Source organism: Manihot esculenta, chromosome 2 (assembly GCF_001659605.2).
Source record: "Manihot esculenta cultivar AM560-2 chromosome 2, M.esculenta_v8, whole genome shotgun sequence".
Taxonomy (NCBI): domain Eukaryota; kingdom Viridiplantae; phylum Streptophyta; class Magnoliopsida; order Malpighiales; family Euphorbiaceae; genus Manihot; species Manihot esculenta.
In genome coordinates, this window is record NC_035162.2 from 35,178,098 (window position 1) to 35,200,302 (window position 22,205).

Below are 22,205 nucleotides of genomic sequence, written 5' to 3' on the forward strand. Positions count from 1 at the left end.
ATTTTTTTAAAAAAATGAAAAAATCAATTTTTTTAAATTAAAAAAAATCAAGACATAAAACCTTACATAATTTTATAATAATTCATTTAAATATTTTTATATAAAATAAATTATTTAATTAAATAGTAAATGAAAAAATCTATCAAATATTAGATAGTTTCTCTCCGAATATATAATTTGAATTAATAAAAATACTCCATAATAAGAGTTTAAACTCGAGATTTTCAATTAATAAAGAAAAGACACATCCATTCCATTTAAATCTTAGTTATTAAGTTATCAACTTTTATCATTTAAAATATTTTTCTTTTTTAATAAAAAACATTATAAATAATACATGTTTAAAACACATCATAACACATAATACATGTTTATAATACATAATATATATATATATATATAATTAAAATTGGTGAGGTATTTAATTTAGACTCCATTTGTTTCATAAAAAATATTTTTTTCGACGAAAGAAAATATTTTTCATTGATTAATTTTTTTGAGATTTCTAAATACAAAAAATTATGAAAAATATTTTTCAGAAAAATATTTTTCATAATTTTTTGTATTTAGAAATCTCAAAAAAATTAATCAATGAAAAATATTTTCTTTCGTCGAAGGAAAGATCAAGTCATTTTAAGGCCTCCTTTTAAAATAGGAAATCCATTTCTACATTTTGAGAATCTAATTTACACCTCTGTATAAAATTTTGTTAATATATTTTATTTTTTAAATTAAATTTAAACAATGAAAAAAAAGTTATTTTGTTGGAAAATATTTTTCATGGAAAACATTTTTCAATATAAGTTATTTCGGCAAACAAATGAAGCCTTAATCGTCATATATGGTATCAACCAAAGTAAAAACAAAATCACTGTAGCAAAAAGCATAGGCAAAGCAAGTAAAACAAACTAAAGTAAACTATAAAATCCCTCAAGACCGTAGGAAGCAGCATATGCACAGGCCCTAGAGCACTTGAGACCAATAGAGGCACTTGATCCTATGACAAATATGACAGAGAGATGGCCAAACATACTTGATCATTCCACCACTGGCTTTCCCTCTTACAGGATCCTGCCATTCTTTGAACAGATCTTGGATAAGCTCTTGTCGATGGGCTTGAGCACAAACCGACCAGCATACTTTGCAATCTCAGGCCAATCCTGAGAAACCACAACCTGCATTTCAATTTCAAAACCCTTTTGTCAGTTCAAATTGCAAAAGGCAAGATCAAATTCAGTGAATACAAGATAAGAGGCATTCAGAAGAGTGGAGAAAGATAGAATACAGCTGCAATAGATGGGCTTGAGTCTTCCCCAGGATGAGGATGGGTAACATCAGCACCAAAAATAAGTGGGCCGGTCGCTGACTAAAGGAATGCGCCTTGATATTGCATCAACAAGTACAGTATTTCTTCCTCCAACCTTCACATTTATCTTCAAAGCCACATTGGCCAAATACTGCTTACTCATTCTGAATACATGCTTTGTTAAACAACACTGAGAAACAAGGCCAAGATCTGTCTCACATATCCGTTTCAAATCACCTGCAGCAACACATAGGAATTGTGATGACCAGCAGATATCGTTTATCTACAGAAGATTAGATGAATGAAATCAACACTGAATCTACTGTGTCAACTCCTTACCATAAAGGGAACCATTATTATCAGGGAGAATTACAATAAGAAGGTCAAGTTCGTTGCCCTGGGGCTGAAGCTTTGTCATGGCATCATGATAACGAGTTTTCAAGACCTTCTCTACCTGCTCTGGACGACCACTGATTGGAGGAAGTACCGGCTCAGGATTAAAAGCCTTAATACAAGAAGCAATCCAAAGTTTAGAGAGAAACAACAGATTACATCCAACAAAATACTGGAAACAGAGACCTAAAGAAATCATGCAAGTTCCATACCATGCCTGATATGTGACACATTTGCGCAAGTTCATAACAAAATCCACGGGCTACACTGTCTTGAACATTCCGAGAAAAATTTACGCATATCCAATAAGGTCAAACATCCTGACCCACATATTCCCTCTAACCTTTCCTTAATATATGATTCATCCTTTTCTTATATCCATGGAGTTAAAATCTTGCATTGTTTATCTACATCAATGTTAATTTTTATGGTTTTAGCTTTTGCATATGCCTATGTGGATTCCACTTTGGATTCTTCGTTTTAGACTTTTTCTTTTTCTTCTGCCTAATCAACATTTGTTGTGTTTTTATTTTTTTTTTAGTTTGTGTTGCTAAGAGAAGGATAAGGGTGGAAGAAAAAAGAAATTATCTTTCAAGTTTTGGTGGATAATCCATTTTAGTTTTGATGATAATTTTGATGACTTGAATTAATCCTTTTTTTAATAAAATTTATTATAAATCTAATTAATATCGAGTTACAATTAAACTAACTCATGTCAAGTATTTAATACACCTAAATTTAAATCTTATTTCATTCGAAATATCTTACTTTTAAAAAAATATATTTTTCAAAAAATATATTTTTAAAAAATTTATTAGAAAATATAATATAAATATATTTAATATACAAATAAACTTTTCAGAAAATAAAATTATTTTTGAATTATAAAAGATAATAATACCCGTATTATAATTTAAATTATAATAAATTAAAAGATAAATTATTAAAATTTATGAAATTTAATTAGAAAAGTGCAATTTACTAAGTCATACCTAAATAATTTTTATTTCTAAGCTAACTTGAAAATGTAAGCCAAGCAAAGGATATTTGTTTGTACCAAACAATGCTTTAGAATATGAAAGACCCTTTATTCTGAAATTATTGATTTCAGAATAATTCAATTAATTTTTATAATAATTTTTTTAAAAAAATGAAAAAATCAATTTTTTAAATTAAAAAAAATCTAAACATAAAACCTTACATAATTTTATAATAATTCATTTAAATTTTTTTATATAAAATAAATTATTTAATTAAATAGTAAATGAAAAAATCTATCAAATATTAGATACCATATTAGCTTCTCTCCAAATATATAATGTGAATTAATAAAAATACTCTATAATAAAAATTTAAATTTGAGATTTTTAATTAAAAGAGAAAAGACCCACCCATTCCATTTAAATCTTAGTTATTAAGTTATGAATTAAATGAATTTTTATATTTGGATAATTGATTGAGGAAGTTATCAACTTTTATCATTTAAAATATTTTTCTTTTTTCAATAAAAAATAATTATAAATAATACATATTTAAAACACATCATAACACATAATACATGTTTGTAATACATAATATATATATATATATATATATATAATTAAAATTGGTGAGATATTTTCTTGTAAATGAATAGTGCAATTTCAATTAGACATTTTGAGCACATTTTGGTCTTTTAACCTTGGTTGAAAAGGTTCTCTTTTTTCTCAATCTTATCTGTTATCTCTTGGAATTTTCATTTTTAGGATGTTTGTGATAGAGTTGCTTATGTTTGTGCTGAATTATAAATAGATTATATGCTATATAAGTGATATACAATATAAATTAGAGGTGTTACTTTAATGTAGATACTTATTATGGAATACAATTAGGGATGGCAATGATTCGGTATTTACGGGTATCCGATCCGACTGAATTTTAATAGAGTGGATTTAAATAGTTATAATTGGGTTTGAGATAGATTCTAATTTGAAAAATAATATCCGTTACTATAATCAAATTTAGATTTTATTTATAAATATTCACTATTCGAATTCGTTTATATAAATAATTAATTTAATATAAAAATATATTTGACAATAATATTTATAAATTTTTTCATTTAAAAATTAAAATTTAAATATTTTTTAAAAAATATTGAATTTTTTAAATGAAAATTATTGATGGAAAATATTTTTTATATAAATTATTAATTAAAAATATATAAAGCTAAATGAATTCAAATTTGTGATGAATTCGGATAGTTTAAATTAATTTTTAATCGGATTCGAAAAGTGTTTGGATATTACTAATATAAATCGCATTTGGATTCGACTAGTTTTATTTTCGGGTGTACCCTACAATATATTGTGTAACCTTAATGTAGATATTCACCGTAGAATCATTTTTTTTAGTAAAAATTAATTTTTTCATTTATAAGGTATAACATAATTAATAGATTTGTCTCTCTATCTTTAAAACCCGACGCTTTTGTTTCTATAGATTAAATCATCAGAATTGTATTTTTTCAATAATTCTGTTAAGTCAATGATTTAAAATTGGTTAAGGAAGAAAAACTAAAAAATATTTTCAAAAATACTCTTACCAATGATAAAAATTACTTCTACGCCTCCAAATTTCCAAATCCTTGATTCCTCTTGAAATCCCTAAATCATCTCCATCCTCTTCAAATTTCTAAATTCTATTCATTATTCAAACCTACTTAATAGAGATGGAGGAGCAAAGGACCATGGCAAACAGTGAGCAGCGATCGACAACTAGCATCGAGCAACAACTGATGACTAGCATCGAGCAACTACCGACGACTTACAGCGTGAGATGATGAGCAATAGCGTGCAATAGCGAGTGACCAAGCCACTTGCAATAGTGAGATGAGATGCGAGTGGTAAATAACAACGATCAACGAGAGATTCAAGCGATGGGTAACAGTGAGCCGTGGCAATTTTTATTTTTGATCATTTTGATTTTATCTATTTTTATTTTTATTAGATTTGTTGTATTTGAATCTTGAATCTATTGAAATTTTTTTATTTGTGAAAATTGAGTTTCAAATTTTCAATTTGTTACTTTGATGTGTGAATGGATTTTGTTGCTTTGATGTTATTTGTTTGATTATTTAAGAGAGATACCTCTTGTTTTATGGAATTAAATTTTAAGAACTAAAGAGTTAGTTCTAAAATGGGTAGTTCTGTCGGTTATACTTTCACTAAGAGTGTTTTTTATGGAGAGACTTTAAATTTTGACATAATTAAACTTCAAAAACTAAAGTGTTGAGTTATAAAAATAAAGAGATAAATCTGTTAATTATACTGTATTCGTAACAAAAAATAAATTTCCTTTTTATGATATGCTATACCTTCAAAATATTAGTAGAGCTAGCAATTTTGTACCCAACATATAATTAAATGAGTATAAATTGGCAAATTTATTTATGACACATTAAATTATTGGTCTAATTAGATTGACTCCTTTAATTTGATTAGATATGCAATGATCTATTTATTTAAGTGAATTAATAAATTAATTTGTTATATATTGACCCATTTGAAATTGTCATTATCTGTTTATTTAATAGAGTTTCATTTAATTTATAACTAACTTTTGTATAGCTTAATTATATTTTAAAAGAAAAATTATTATTTAATGTTTATATTAAGGAGAACTTATTAATTGGTCATTCGATTTTAAAAAATCAAAACGTTTGCTAGTCTTTATCTATGTTAATTTTAGTCATTAAATATTTTATTATTTAGTTTCTATAGTTTGAAAAAACTTATTAATTAGTTTGCTAGTCTCTTAATTTTATAAAAAATATACTAATTAGTCTTTTCATATGAAAAATATTTTAAATTATTTTATAATATTTAATATGTCTTGCCATGTGAATCTGTCTTGTTGAGACTGTTCATGATTTATTTTAAGTAATTTATGTAATAAGGAGTGAGTAGAACATTGTATTCACTAAAATAGAAAATTTAAGTATTAAAATATTTGTAAATTTAATTATTATTTAGACTAATAATGATGATCCTAAAATTAAAATAAAATAAAGAAATAAAATTCAACAAGCAGAATTTATGAAATAATTAATATCAAATATTAGGGTATCTTCATTTCACTTGGATATGATTTAATTAATTTATTTTACTAATAATATAATTGTAATTATTATATTTAGAGTAAATAATTCTAAGGTAGTTAATCATCTCCCAAGTAAGACATTACCTATTTTCTAATAATATGATAATATTTTAATTAATTTCTTAAACGCTATGATTATTTTGTATAAGACACTGTAAGTCAAATCTTTATCTCCAATCCAATCAATATTCATATGATATTCAATTCCCAATTCAGTTCTAAAACATTATCTGTTAGTATTAATTTTAGGATAAAATCATTCTAAGTATCCTGTAGTTACTCAAAAGTATTAATTTTAAGAAATTAATAATAAATAGATAAAGAAATTCTCAAACGCTATGATTATTTTGTATAAGACACTATAAGTCAAATCTTTATCTCCAATCCAATCAATATTCATGTGATATTCAATTTCCAGTTCAGTTCTAAAACATTATCTGTTAGTATTAATTTTAGGATAAAATTATTCTAACTATCCCGTAGTTATTAAAAGTATTAATTTTAAGAAATTAATAATAAATAGATAAAGAAATTCAATTTGAATAAATTAAAGAGAAATAATAATCTAAGTTATATCAAATCCCTAGTAAAGGAATTTAGTTGCTCAAGTAAAAGAATTCAAAAATAAATTATGTTGAGAAATTATTTGAAATCATCTTAAAATAATTATGAACAATAATTCAAAAGAATATAAAAAGAAAGAAAAAATTTTAGAGGTGTGTATTTATTTTTCTAGATGTTCCAAATCTTTTTTCTTAAATTTTTTGTGATTTTTGCAGTGTATTGATATTAAAAAATAAGCAAAAAAGTCTTTTTAATCCTAATATATTTATAACACTTAAGACTCGTAACAGGCGGCAATGGGAGAAAATCTAGAGGATTAGTCATTTTGCCAAGAACATAGGACAAAATGCGTGAAAGAGAGCAAAACACGAAGTATATTAGAAAAATATGAATAGACTAAAATTAAAAATCTTAAAATTAAACATAAAAATTTAATAAAATTAAAGAAAATCCATCAAAATACATGGATGTGTTTCTAAAAATATATAAATATATGTGTAAAATTTTATCATATCACTTGATTAAATGAAAAATTACATTTTTATAGTATTTTTTTTATTACAACTCAATTTATAGAGAATTTTCTATACATCAATGATTTTTTTTATGTAGTTTCATATTTTTTTAACTTAATTTATTTATTTTTATAAAATTTATTTTGTTTAAATTGTGATTCTTGCCGTTCCATTTCCTAGAAATATTGAAGAGATTTACCAGATTAATAAAAGTTCACTTTTCGAAATGGGTGATTATTTTAAACTTTTTTATTATTATTGTTATATATACATAAATCATATATAAATCTTATATTTAACCTTCGTAATAGTTTTACATAGATTTTATTGGGTTATTTTCATAAGTAATACCTTTTGAATCACTAAAAAATTATTGTTATGTGATCTTTAATGAATTTTTATAATTTTTTGCTGATTTTCTGTAATTTGTTTATATTTCATAGAATACTTATTGAGTTGTTCTTTTTTTTGGAAATATTTGTAAGTGTAAATTTTAGAGTTTTTTTTTTTTTAAATTTTAAGCATATTCATATAGGCTAACTGTAGAAATTTTTAAAAATTTAGTGCCCATCTAGTTTTTAATAACAATAGTTTTTTTTTTTAATTTTCTATATTATTTTATGCATGAAAAATTTATTTCTTTCACTGCATTTTAATTTAGTATTTTATATGTCGATTCATTAAAAATTAAAAAAAATTTCTTAATTGTTTGCTGTTTTTAATAACTTTTACAATTAATTTACCCACATCTTAATTTTTTGTAATATATTAAATTTTTTAAAAATAAATAGCTTTTTTTCAATTATATTATTCTCGTATGTTAATTTATTATGTTAGTTGTTCTACCTTTCATTAAAAATTAATTTTTTTTAGATTATTTCTTATTTTTAATAATTTTTTACAATTAATTTACCCATATCTTAATTTTTTTAGATAAGTTCACACTCTATTGAATTTTTTTAAAATAGATAGCTTTTTTTTATAATTATATTTTTCTCATATGTTAATTTATTATGTTAATTATCTTGTAAAAAGAGTTAGAATTTATTTTTATGAATTTTTTAATTTTATTATATTCAATCACATTTTTTTTGCATTAATGTCAATTTTGTATTTTTTAAATTAAAAAATGTGATGCACAAATTGAAGTTTTTCTTTTTCATGTTTTAGTTTAATATCTTAATGACCCAAAATTCTTTTACAATTTTTAGCATGGTATTTTATGTGAAATATAATTTTAATTGCTTGGCGTCCAAATTTGGTATAGCAAATTAGATTTTGTGAATTTTATTTTCTTTAAGTTAGTTTGTAGATTTTTTCTTTAACTATCCTTATTCAAATAAGTCTCGAAGACTTAAATTAGGGTTAAAATATGCTAGATATGGAATTAGTTGAGAAATTTATTTTCTAACTAATTTAGAAATTAGAATGGCCAACAAGATGCTATAATCCTTAATTTTTTGTTTTCTTATTTTTTTATTTCATTTTAAAAATTATTACAATACTCTTATCTAATTGGGACAGTTCTATTAAGTGGTATAGAAACTAAAATATATGTAAATATTTATAAATATTAATGACTAATAGCTCGATGTATAAAATTTTATAGAGGATCATAAGTTTATTTAAATTTGCGTACATGAAACATAAAACACAAGAAATAATATATTAATATATTTACATGAATTTGTCCCAATAGTTATAAAAATTCATAAAAATCTCTATGAGAAAAAGATTTTCGGTTTAACTTTATATTTAATTTGTTTTATGAGAATATACCTGATGTGTAAACTCTTATAGATCTTATTATTATTACCTGTATTATTATTTTTTATTATAATTAATTATTCTTTATTTTATAAATAATTACTTATGAATATGATTTATTATGTTATTGAGTCTTTACTCAAGAATAAATGAGCATTACTAAGCGTAAGCTTAGCGCGTTGGATTTTATCATGCGCATGAAGTAGAGAGTAGTAGTTGTTATGGTAGTAGCATCGACTATGAAATTCTTTATCTCTTAGATAGATATTAGTTCTCTTACTTTTTAGGAGTTGTATTAAATACTGATATGTATATTTGATAGAATGTGATGCAAAATATATAAATTATATTTATAAGTATTTGAATACAAAAAATTATAATATTTATAGTATTTACTGAATAACTTCTTTGATATAAACTATGAATGATTTTATGATGTATGAGATACAAAACGAGTTACTTGGTTTTGGATTAAAGCTGTATAAAAGGTTTACTTAGGGCTTTGGAGCCTTATGAGTTACTTGGTTGATTCATGGTCGCAGTTGGTTCTGACTCTTTGGACTCCTCAAAAATTTTTGGTAGCTGGAAAAATCAAACTAGTCCCAAAAAAGAAGTTGTTCGAGCCTCAACCCATGCGAAATTATTGAAAGAGAAGGTCCTTTGGGTTTCAAAAGTTCTTTGCAGCTCGCCCATTTATCTTCAACTTTTTCCATGGGTTGTGGCCCTAGAAAGAATTGGCATTTGAAACTTCAGTGGGCCTAAGCTCTTTAAAAGCTTTGTTAAATAAAAATAAATATGAATATATATATATATTAAAAATTTAAAAATAAATTAAAAACACTAAGTTGAGTTATAATTACAAAAACTTTTATTTATATGCATATTAAGTAAATTTCAGTTTAAAAGTTTAAATTAATGTGTCGACTTAATAAAAAAATGTAAAATTATTAAAAATTTGAATTCAATTAAGTTAACTAAATATATTTATATTCTTAAAAATACAAATAGTATTGAACAATAATAATTTTTACAATCACATCAATATACTTTTATTAATAGAAAAATTATAAAAAAATATCTTATAATTATATTTATTTTTATTTTAGAGTCTAAATTTTAGTTTGTAATAGTTCGCAAAAGATAAATATGTGGCATTTTACAAATAATTAAAAATTATTTTTAAATAATATTTAACATATAAATTAATATTAAAAGTAAAAGAAAGTTAAATGGGTACTTTCTAACCATGGATGATTCAACACAGCAACTCCAACAAGCTCAACTCCTCGTCGTACTCAACCAGGATTCTACCCCTTTCAAGGCCCTAATCTCCTCTCTTATGTCTTCCTCCAACGAGGAGAGATTGCAGGTTGAGGTCGCTTTCTACCTCAAGCAGACAGATCCCAATTCTCTCTCCTTCAAACTCGCTCACCTCCTTCAGTTCTCTTCTCATGTTGAGGGTCATGCTATGTTTCTCCTCCATAATCTTCTTATTTGTAACGATTCGATTCCATCGGTTTAAATCTTTAGGCTTGTTTCTCGATTATTTGATCGGTTCAGTTCAAAATCGAATTGAACTGAATAAATTAAAAATTAAAATTTAAGTATTTATAAAGATCGAATCAAATCGATTTTGATTAAAAATCAAATTGAATCAAATCGATTTAATTTGATTCAGTTTGATGAATTTAAATTTTTAATAAATTTAAATTTTTAATAAATTTTTTATTTTTTATACTTTATTTTTAATATTTTAAAATTTAATTGAAATATTTTAACTTTAATATAATCTAATATCTCTATATTATTAAAAATAATATACTATTATCACTAATCAGTTCGATTCGATTTTTTTATTTTTTCTGATTAAAATCAAATCCAACTGAAATAATTAAAATTTTTAAAATTAAAAATCGAATCGAACTGAAATAAATAAAAAAATTAATTCGATTCGGTCAATTTTTTCGATTTGAACCGAATACTGCTCACTCCTATACACTTGCACTCAGTCTTTTATCAACTCTATTATCTTGACTTATATTCAGCATGAGAAAATTAAATTGATTGTTAATAAGTTGTGTGATACTGTTTTAGGCTTGCCTCTAATATTTTGCCTGAGAGGGGTGAGCAGTATTTAATTCAAACCGAAAAAATCGATCGAGTCGAATTAATTTAAAAATTTGATTTAGTTTTTTATTTAATTTAATTCGATTCGATTTTTAATTTCAGAAATTTTGATTATTTCAGTTCGGTTCAGTTTTGATCAGAAAAAAAATTAAAAAAATTGAACCGAACCGATTAGTGATAATAATATATTATTTTCAATAATATAGAAAAATTAAATCATATTAAAATTAAAATATTTTAATTAAATTTTAAAATACTAAAAATAAAGTGTAAAAAATAAAAAAATTATTAAAAATCAAAATCGATCAAATTGAATCGAATCATACTGGTTCGGTTTGATTCAATTTCTGATTAAAATCAGTTCGATTCGATTTTCATAAATACTAACATTTCAATTTTCGGTTTAATTCAATTTTAAACCGAATCAACCGAATATTCACATCCTATTTGGTTGGCCTGAGCTTTTGCCGTTTATAGTTCAATGCATTTCTTCTGATTCGGAAAGCTACAGGAATCAGCATGCTTGATTTTTGCTCAATCGTCAGAGTATATTGCTGAGATCTTAATTCCGTTTATTAAGGAGTTGCCCAAGATAGTTGTGATCATCTTCAAATGTTGATATGAAGATTGTGGCTTTGAATGCAGCTATCATTTTTATTCAATGTTTCATCGTGTTGGGATAGGATTGATGTTGTGTTATATTTCTTTTACTTTTAAATATTAATTTATATGTTGAATATATTATTTAAAAATAATTTTAAAATGCCACGTCACCCTATTTAAATAACGTATACTATTTTATAATATTTTGTTAATGGCGATACATTTCTTTGATACAAATTAAAATTCAGTCTATGAAATGAAAATCTGACTAAACGAGCTAATTATCAGTGTTTTATGTCGACTAGCGGAAATTCTTAACATTGTATGTTCATGTAGTATTTTCTTTATTTTTGTTGTTTTTATATGTTAAAACAACGAAAATCCAAAGAATTTTGAGATGAAACTCAGATTAATTCAGAGTAATTTTAAAGAAAAGAAATAGAGAAGAACATACTGTAGGGTAATTTTTTTATCATGACCTATATTTTAAAGCCTACCTTGTGTTTATGAAAGAAAAAGGAAAGGAGCAAAATCTGGTAGAAAGCAATACAGTTAATCGTGCAATGATGGTCTATCTCGTATTTATAAGAGAAAATTACGAAGAGGTAAAAGAGTGCGATCTGATAATTAAAAATATGGGAGAAACCATTTTTCTCTGTTTGCTTTTTTTTTTTTTTAGTGTAACCTGTGTTTTCATATTTGTATAAAAGAAAAGTGGCAAAATATTACATGGGCCAAATATGCTTTTCCACTATTTTTTGAGTAAAAATATGGACCGAATCCATATTTTTCCAATAAAATCTAAATTTTCAATACTAACATTATGGCAACGATAGAAGAAACTCAAAGGAGTATAAATACTTTAGTTTTTAGAGTTGGAGGATTTTTTTGCCGTATTTTTTAAACTTCTATATCGCAAATATCGCAAGGAAGTCAAGAAAATTTTTTTGGAGAATTAGAAAGTGGAATGAGTGCATTTAGAGTTCTTTATTTTCTTTCTTTATTCTTTTTATTTATTTTTTCAAAATTATTTCAGAATGATTTTGGATTATTTTTTAATAGAATTTATTTTTAAATTCTTAATCTAAGTAGTTCAATTTTTGATTAGGGGACTTGATGTAACTGGAGTTTTCGATTTTTTTTTTAATTTGATCTGAATTAATTTTCTTTTACTTGATCTATTTATTCAATTCATTCATGTGGTTAATACTTTTGAGTACTTATTTGGATACTTAATGATTTTATTATGAGATTACTATTAGGAAGCTGTGTTTCAGGATTGGATAGAAAATTAAACATCAAAAAACATATATAGAGGTTTAAAAAATAATCATTATACTTGGAAAATTAAATAATAGTATTATCATATTATTGAAAATAACTAGTAAACTTTAATTAATTAATTTAACCTTAATTATAAGAGAGAGTTAATTATTTTAAAATTATTTACTCTAATTTTAAGTAATAAAATTTAAATTATTAATAAAATAAATTAATTAAATTAATTATATCCGAATGAAATTAAGAAATACTAACACTTAATATTAATTCTCTTTGTGATTTTTGCATTTTATTTTTGAAAAAGTGGTTATGAAAGAAAATGTGACGTCGAATACCAAGATGTATGTCATCCAACCCAACCTCAGACTCTTTCTTCCTGATCTATTTCATTCTCTATTTTCTATTGAGATCGAGACCTTCAACGAAAAATTTATTATTTAGTTTTTATATTATAAAAAAATTTATTATTTAATTTTTTAATTTTAAAAAATATATTAAAATATCATTGACATTTTAAAAAATCTATTAATAAGGTTTACATTTATAATTATCATTTTAATACATTAAAACACTAACTTTCAATAATTTTTTCATATTTTAATCGTTTTAAGATTTAAATTTATAATTATTTTTGTAATTGATAATCTAAATAATAATTAAATTTAAATATATTTTAATATTTAATTTTCATTTTATGTGGACACAATATTCCACTCGCTATTGTATTACTTAAAATGATTCTGTATATTTGCTAATATCACTTGTCAAGTTTTTATCATCATTGTTGGGGCAACTAAACTCTATTATTAATTCAGGTATTTTGTTTTATTTAAATTTTATTAATTCTTTTTTTTTTTTTAAATTTTCATAGGTATTACATGAGAAACAAGGTTAATGTTTCACCTTTAATGCATGATCTTGAAATGAACGCATCTATAGTCTAAATAGAAAGGAAGTAAGAAAAAGCAAGAGTACTGAAATTGGAAGTTGAATAGAAGATGGTTGAAGGCGGAATAATTATCAGAGCTAGTGCTAGAAACAGTGAATGCAAAGGGTGGTGAAGAAGTTAGACACGAAATCGTAAGGCTGTTCAAGATTATGTCAAACTCAGTTGAAACCATACTGGGTCTAGTACTGTTTGTTCTAGAGAGCAAGCCAATAATTTTAACCTTAAACCTCTATTAATCCTAATGTTTCAACATGCATTTCAGTTTGGAGGTCCAGGTCCACCTAATGAGGATTTAAATACTCATATAAATTAATTCATGAAACTTTATGATATCTACTAAAATAATAATTTATTTATTATCAAATTATTTGAGATAATTTTATATGTTTGTGGATATCACCTGTCAAGATTATTTAATAATAACTTAAAAAAATATTATATAGCATACGTGTAATTTTATATATAAAATTATTTTTTTATCTTTTATCTTTATAATAATTTATTTTAATTTTTTATAAAAATGAAAAAAAAATTGCTATCTAGAATCTACTTTTGTTTTTTCCCCTTCCAACGTTCAATAAAAAGAAGGAAAATATGTGCTGATTCAATTTTTACTTCTTTTCTTTATTTTTCATCTTTTTTTCCCACAAACAAATTTTCCAAACACAGAATAAATCAACTACATGCTATTTTGTCTTTTTTATTTCCTTTTCTTTTTTAAAAATATTTATAAAAATACTGTTTGATTTTAAAATATTCTATTTCTACTTAAAAACATTTAAATTTTTTATTTAAATATCTAATTTTAAAATTAAACTTAATGCTACATAACCATCCTCCAAAGAAAGTCATGAACTGTCACTAAAGAACAGGTCTGCGTGTCCGCGTGGTAAGAATATGATAAGTTAGTAACGCAAGCCCGCCCGAGAAAAAAAAAATTCGGACACTTTAAACACCCGGTTCACCGTTAAGACTCGCCCTTCCCTGAATAGAGTGAGTCTCGGCACAAAGTTACCGTTATCAGGTACAACCCAGCGTATCTCTATTATGTCTGTATTCGCGGGATCACCAATTCATTAGTTGACAATATCCCTTATTAAGCAGTCAACCACATCATCGCCAAATTAGCGGAAAAAATTATATTTATCTCCACCTTCTTACAGTATAAAAGGAGAAGAATCAACAAGGCAAAAGGTATACTATTCTCTTATACTACTCAAGTCCTAAGTTGTTCATTATATTTGCCCTATCCTCTAGTATACTGACTTGAGCGTTGAAGTGGCTTCCGTGGGCACCCACTACCTCACATTTTCTTTTTTGCAAGTCTAGCCAATCACAACACAACTCTATTTTTCGGCCATCATTTGATTCTGTTGTCGAGAATATCTTTTGAATTCTCCCTGTTCATCTAGATTACAATCTGTCTTTTACTCTTTCTCTTGAAAAAAAGGAATCTCTTTCTTTTCTCTCTCAAAATGGCTGGTAGTTCACGAGCTGCTACTAACATTGCTACCAATGAGGACGTCATCATTTCTTCCACCCCTGACAGTGGAAAAAACACGCCCTCTGATGATCAATGAAACATATATCAAAAATCTAAACAACGAGCAAATGCTCCAATACATTCAAAGATGTAGGCTACCCACGAACAGTACAAGACTAAGTGGGAGGCATCAAACATGGCTTCTAGGTTAAGAGAGGAAGCATACGTATACACCCCAAGGACTCGGACAGAAGCGGTCAAAATATGGCCTAAAGGAAAAGCCAAGTCCGAAGATGAATGAGACGAAGCTCCAAAAGACATCGATTAGAAAATGGTACAAGTCGTGCAAAGGTACCAAAAGGAATAAAAGGAGGAATTCGGCCTAGACAATGCCTCGCCTCTTTTGGAAGAAATCTTAGTGGAAATATTCCCAAAAAAGTTCAAGCTATCTAGCTTAGATAAGTATGATGGAATAGTGAATCCCAAAAGGCACATGCCAATCTTCAGGACGATCATGCAGCTTCAGAATGTCAACGACTTTGTGTTATATCGAGTGTTTCCATCAACACTCACAAGTTTGGCTCAGAAATGGTACCGACATTTGAGCCCAGGTTGAATTCAAAACTTTACATAGTTTGCTACATTATTTAAATCCAAATTTATTACTTGTGTACCTCCTAAAAAAATTTTCTCTGACTTGCGGAAGATCTGCCAATGAGAGGGCAAGTCTTTAAGGAGTTTTATCTCATGGTTCAATGCTGAGGCAATACAGGTGGAAGAATTAAATCATGAGATAGCATGTGAAGCATTGAAGAAAGGAGCGCGCAATGTCAAATTCATGGATTTCTTAATTAAAAACCTAACAGCGACATATCAACAGTTGATAGACGAAGCCTAGAAGTATATCAGGCTGGATGACAAAGTCTAGACACTAAAAGAGGACAAGAGGGTGACCCAAAAGCAAAGTCAAAAGCCAGAGAGGCGAGGACATGAAGGAGATCACATGAATTATCCCATCTCCTGAAGAAGGGATGACTAAAGTAAGTATAAGAATTATCTTTTATTGAATGACTTACTGACACGTACTTTAATGTGGATAAGGAAAAGTGACAAGGAAATCTGGTGGCCGCCCAAGCTCAATCCCGAAAAAGCAGAGAAACAAGACATGACCAAGTTCTGTCATTTCCACGAAGATCACAGTCATACAACAGAAGAGTTTCGGCAACTAAAAGATGAGATAGAGGGGCTGATAAGGGATAATACTCTTTGGAAATTCACCAAGAAGGGAAGGAAAGAGAGAAGACTTGAACCCAAGGCAACAACTCCCGAAACTACTCCTGATCGAGAGCTTGTAGGGACTATTCATGTAATAATGGAAGGACATAGGGATAATAAGGAAAAATAAGCAGATAACAAATATAATCGTCGGTCTGGTAAGTTGGGTAAGACCTAAAAAAGACTGCTTGAAGGTCATTTACGTAGAGTCTTGTAAGTTAGCTAAACTAGATGGCCGGGTGATTTTCTACTCTCGAGATATTTGTAATAAGAGGAAATTTTATCAATAACAAGTTAACGAGATATTTTTTTCATGTGTTGTATTCTTTAGTAAGAAGAAACGATGGGATTACCTTCCTCAAAAAAAATTAAGGAGACAAGAAGAAACCATCCGAACGTTGGTCCCATTAAATAAGGCCATAAGGTGGGTTTGGCAGGCCAGGTCACAAGGCGGGTTCTGCCAGACTATCCGGGCATTGGTCTAACTAAACAAGGTCACAAGGCGGATTCCGCCAGGCTAAGTCACAAGGCAGGCTCTACTAGACCATTCGGGCGTTGGTCCCACTAAATCAGGTCATAAGGCAGGTTTTGCCAGGGCAGATCACAAGGCGAGTTCCGCCAGGCCAAGTCATAAGGAGGGTTCTGCTAGACCATTCGGGCGTTGGTCCCCCAAAATAAGGCCATAAGGTTTCGCCAGGCCAAGTTATAAGGCAGGTTTCGCCAGACCATCCGGACGTTGATTCCACTAAACAAAGGCCACAAGATGAATTTCGCTAGTTTAGGTCACAAGGCAGATTCTGCCAAACCATCCAGGCATTGGTCCCACTAAACAAGGCCACAAGATGAATTCCGCTAGGTTAGGTCATAAGATGAATTCTGCTAAGTTAGGTCACAAGGCAGATTTTGCCAGACCGTCCGGGTATTGGTCCCACGAAACAAGGCCACAAGGCGGGTTTCGCCAGGATAGTTCACAAGGCGGGTTCCGCTAGGATAGTTCACAAGGCGGGTTCCATCAGATCATTCGTGCGTTGGTCCCACTAAATAAGGCCACAATGCGGGTTCCGCTAGGCTAGGTTACAAGGTGGGTTCCACCACACTATCCGAGTATTGGTCCCACTAAATAGGGGCTACAAGGTGGGTTCTGCCAGGCCAAGTCACAAGGCGGATTCCGCTAGACTATATGAGTATTGGACCCACTAAATAAGGCTACAATGTGGGTTCTGTCAAGGTGGATTTCACCAGACCATAATTTGGGTACTAGTCCCACTAATCAAAAGCATTCATAAGGAGCCACAAGGTGGATCTCGCCAAGTGTTGATCCCCTATAAGAAATTCTAAGGCAAAGCCACAGGGCAAGTATAAGCCAAGTCAAAAAGTCGGGCGTTCGCCCTACTAATCGAGGCCTTCATGCCAGGCCACAAGGCAGGTTGCTAGACTTAATTACAGGGTGATAGCCTATATAAAAACTTTGAGACCCAATCCACTAGACGGGTGTTCAGGGACGAGCATTAGCCTCAAGATGATAAGAAATCCTAAAGGGTATTTCAGACTCGAGGTAGACATTCACTAGCCCATATATCCGAGTGTTATTTCCATTGTTCAAAGGTTTTTGTTAATTGTTTAAGTCTTGGATAAAGGCTGTGAACGAGCAAACGACATAAAGACGCTCAATAAAAATAATAAAAAGTTATGAAAAATATTTTTATTAAAATTAAAAGACTACCTAAGAGGAGGAATATTTTCATGTTCCTCCGCCCGAGTCTCTATTACATCTGTATTTTCTCCATCTATTATGTTGTCTGTAGAGACCCAATCGTGGGTGATGCTCTTAGATCATCCTTCCCCCTCTTCAATCTCCTCTCCCTCCTCCTCAAGGAAGACAGACGAATCAAAAATCCACCAGGATTCTTCAGCTATTAGGATGCAATTAGACAATCGAAAGCTTGTAGAACCGAAGAACATCAACAAAAAATGGGTATATGGGTAATCGAAGACTCACCTTCAGTTGCTCCTCGAAGACCATAATATTATCTTCGCAGGAATCAACTCGTTCACACGAACGCATGGGGAAGAGGCAAAAACACGAAAAGTCTCTTGAGGAATTTGTTAGGTATCATAAAGGCGGTCTATATCTTGCTCCGATAAGAAGGATGGGATGTCACTAATCGACCTACCTTTATTTTCTGGAGCCTCCCTTAATGGAACGATAGAAGCTGAGGCATGGATGGGGCCGTCAGAAGAGGAGCTTGAGGTAGAATCTCCACTAAGGGGTGAGAGAAGAGGAGATATTCCTATTTATCCTAAAAGGAAAAAGAAAACAAAAGTTACCGTGAAAGTAAGGGAGTGCAATCTGAAAAGAAAGAATGATTGAGTCTTCCTAAAGATAAAGATTGCAGTTGAGAGCATAAGTGATATTTGAGGAATAAGAAGAGTTTTTATAAGACGGTTCTGACGACAGACTTTAAATGCGGCTCAGAAAATGAGGCAACTATCATTGAAAAGCTAGATAGGCAAAGCAGCGTGAGCCAGTAAAAAATCAATATCCATAAGCCATGTGTCCCAGATCGTAAAAACAATTGTCATCTTCAAATCTGAAGAATCGAAGACCAGCGGGGGGACCTCTAATGCTACATAACCATCACTTAAAGTAAGCCATGTGCTGTCACCATAGAACATATTCACGTGGCAAGGATTTGATAAGTAAGTAATGCGGTCCCGTCCGAGGAAAGGAAGATTCAGACACCTTAAACACTCGGTTCACTGTCAAGACTCGCCCTCCCTTGGATAGGGCCAGTCTTGGCACAAAGTTACCATTATCAGGCATAGCCCAACATATTCTTGTTATGCCTATAATTGCAAGATCACCAACCCATTAGCTGTCGATATCCCTTACCAAGTAGTCAACCACATCATTGCCGAATTATCGAGAAATGTTATATTTATCTCTATCTTTTTACAGTATAAGAGGAGAAGAATTACAGAAGTAAAAGTACGCTATTCTCTTATACTAAAATTCTAAACTATTCATTATATTTGCCCTATCCTCCAGTATACTGACTTGAGCGTTAAAGTGACTGCCATGAACACCCACCACTTCACGTTCTCTTTTTTGCAGGTCTAATCAATCACGGTACAGCTCTGTTTTCTGGTATATATAAAAAATTTTTCTCCAAAAAATTTATAAGTTGTATTTCATTTCTAATAATAATGATGATGCTTCATTATTTTAAAAAAATAGAAGTGTTGTATATGTTAATGCCTAGGACATACTCTTCCCTCTTTATATATATAGAAAAATGATAATACAAAATGATAACAAAAAGATGTTTTATTTTTATTTAATATTACTAATAATTTTTTAGTCAAATTAAAATTTTTATTTAAAAACTATAGAAATAATATTGATTTTATACTTTTATTTACACGTTTTTTAGAGGGCTAATCAGATTTCTCATAAACTTGTAAAATATTATGCAGCAATTGTTTCTGAACTTACTTGAATTGAAAAGTTTTTTTCATGTAATTAATTACTTAATTTTACATTCTATAAACTTTTCCTAAATCTAAGCAAGGTATTTTTATTTAAAAATAAAAACATTTGAGATAAAATATATAGGGCTTTACATACAAGTTGCTTTTTAGAGCGGCAACAATAGTGATAGTGATAATAATCATTATCATTATCTTATTATTATTAATATTATTTCTCAAGCAACAATTATAATCTTTGCCTTTATCTAATTATTATTATTATTATTATTATTATTATTATTATTATTATTATTATTATATTAAAAATTAAATGACTTTGTATTTTAGCCCTTAAAAAGAATGTGGATTGAGTGAGAAAGAGAGAAAGAGCTAAGGGGACGACATGTTTTTTATGGTTGTAAGGGTAGTCTTTGACTTCAGTTGTCTTTTTTGTTCGTTGGTTTGTATAATTTTGATATAGGTACTTGTGGTTTTAAATCTGTTCTCCATTGAAATTGCTTGTTTCGAGTTTGGACTTATAGTATGTGTATTTAGAGAATTGTCGATAAATTGGGTCAGATTTAATTTTTAATGATTGATTGACTCTGAATGTTGTGATGGCCGAATAAAATTTATACAGAAAGCAGATCAATACGAATGCTCCATAACCATTATAAAATAAAATATTATGGATCAGCTTATCATATCTAGTAGACGTTGTTGCTCGATTCTAATTGTTTAAGTTCAGTTTCTCGTACCTGGTGGATGTGTTACTCGATTCTGATTATTTAGGTTGAATTTGGAGATTTCATGGGAGGGTGGCTTTCTTAGATTTTATTGCCTAGGTGGATTTTTAGGATTTTCAGATTTGCATGTTAGTGACTTTAGACGGTTAGATTGTTAGACATACATCTTTTTTTGTTGTTTTTTTTTCTCTGATTCTATCAGAGATGGAAGTGATGGACGACAATATTTCTCTGTTATGATTGATAAAACAGTGTAGATGCTTCCACTTTCCTTTGGTGAACCGAGTTGTTCCTACTAATTAGGCTATTGAGTTGGACTTATGAGATTTGAATTGCTTTTATTAGTTGTTAGTTTTATCTCGCTATTAGCTTGTTCTGCTCATCAGGTTTTGAATGCATTTAATTTACAGAATAAAAAAATTTTATATTTTAATGATTTAATTAAATTCTTTAATTTATAACATAATAACTCAGATTTTCAAAATTGAGTATAATTTTATCCAATTTTAAAACTTAATTTCCAAAGTGTATATAATTCCATGTATGTAAATCTAGGGGAGAGCGTTTTTCGGTTTAAACCGAAAAACCGAACCGAACCGATTAATTTCGGTTTTTCGGTTCGGTTAATCGGTCTGATCGGTTTGGTTCGGTTAGTATATTTAAAATTAATCGGTTTTCGGTTCGGTTCGGTTTAAACATGTTAAATAACCGATCAAACCGAAAAACCGATTTGGCAAGGCCCAAGCCCATGCCTGAGCCCGAGCCCTCCCCCTGACCTGGCCTATCGTACGCTTCAGCAGCCCAACCCCTGAACCCCTTCATTCATCCCGATTTCCTCTGCAGTCTCCTCTCCTGAACCCGATTCCCCCCCGAACCCTATTCTCTCTCTCGAATCCCGATTCCTCCCCCTGGCCTCTCTTTCTCTTTCACGTCGACCTCCGACCGCTGACCGTCGACCATCAACCTCTTTCCCGTCGATTTGGTGAGTTTCGCCGCCGACCGTGGACTGATCTCTTGAGAGTAGAGGTACTACCGCTTTTCGGTTTAATTTCTTGACAGTAGAATCTTTTCCTCTTATATGCTATGTTTCTGGTTCCCTTCTTCCATATGTATACGAGAAGAGCTGAGGTTCCCATGGTTGTTTTCGTCTATCTCTATAACCAAATTAAGATGATCATAATGGACGCTTCTAGACCTTGTATTGCTGGTCTCTCTCTAATAATGGAGAGGACAGCCAGCCAATTTTAGCCTTTTGGAGTGACTCGCCAAAATGCATGGAGGGTAGCAGCTGGATTTTCTTTTTTCTGCTTCAATTAATTACAAATTACTGTAATTTTTCTCTTTCTTTTTTCTGGTATGTCAGTTTTCTCATCTGAAAATGTTTAGAATGTTTATTAAATTATTTTTTTGAAATAAAAAAAAATTAAAAAAAAATTTCGGTTTTAACCGAACCGAACCGAACCGAACCGAACCGATTTTTATCGGTTCGATTCGGTTCGGTTATACCTTCAGAATCGGTTTTTTCGGTTTTAAAATTTTCAACAAATCGATTTTCGGTTTTATCGGTTCGGTTCGGTTCGGAACC

The 22,205-nt window shown here is 29.0% G+C and overlaps 1 protein-coding gene across 2 annotated transcripts; it reads right to left on the reverse strand.

Moving 5' to 3' along the window:
- Nucleotides 1-774: 774 nt before the first annotated feature.
- LOC110609899 (protein argonaute 1-like) lies at nt 775-2,061 on the reverse strand. Of its 2 annotated transcripts, none has more exons than XM_043953756.1 (3): nt 1,912-2,061; nt 1,703-1,811; nt 775-1,543 (listed from the first exon to the last, which is right to left on the reverse strand). In XM_043953756.1, the coding sequence occupies exons 1-3, from the start codon at nt 1,930-1,932 to the stop codon at nt 1,335-1,337; spliced, it is 339 nt and encodes a 112-aa protein (XP_043809691.1). In that variant the 5' UTR covers nt 1,933-2,061; the 3' UTR covers nt 775-1,334. The 2 variants fall into 2 exon arrangements, with proteins under 2 accessions (XP_043809691.1, XP_043809690.1); XM_043953755.1 differs by having other exon boundaries at nt 1,646-1,811.
- Nucleotides 2,062-22,205: the final 20,144 nt, after the last annotated feature.

Coding starts and splice junctions, on each gene's coding strand:
- LOC110609899 (XM_043953755.1), bottom strand. CDS start 1,932: ATGTGTCACATATCAGGCATG. Junction 1,812..1,911: donor TGTGTCACATATCAGGCATG/GTATGGAACTTG, acceptor TCTTGTATTAAG/GCTTTTAATCCTGAGCCGGT. Junction 1,544..1,645: donor TAATAATGGTTCCCTTTATG/GTAAGGAGTTGA, acceptor GTGTTGCTGCAG/GTGATTTGAAACGGATATGT.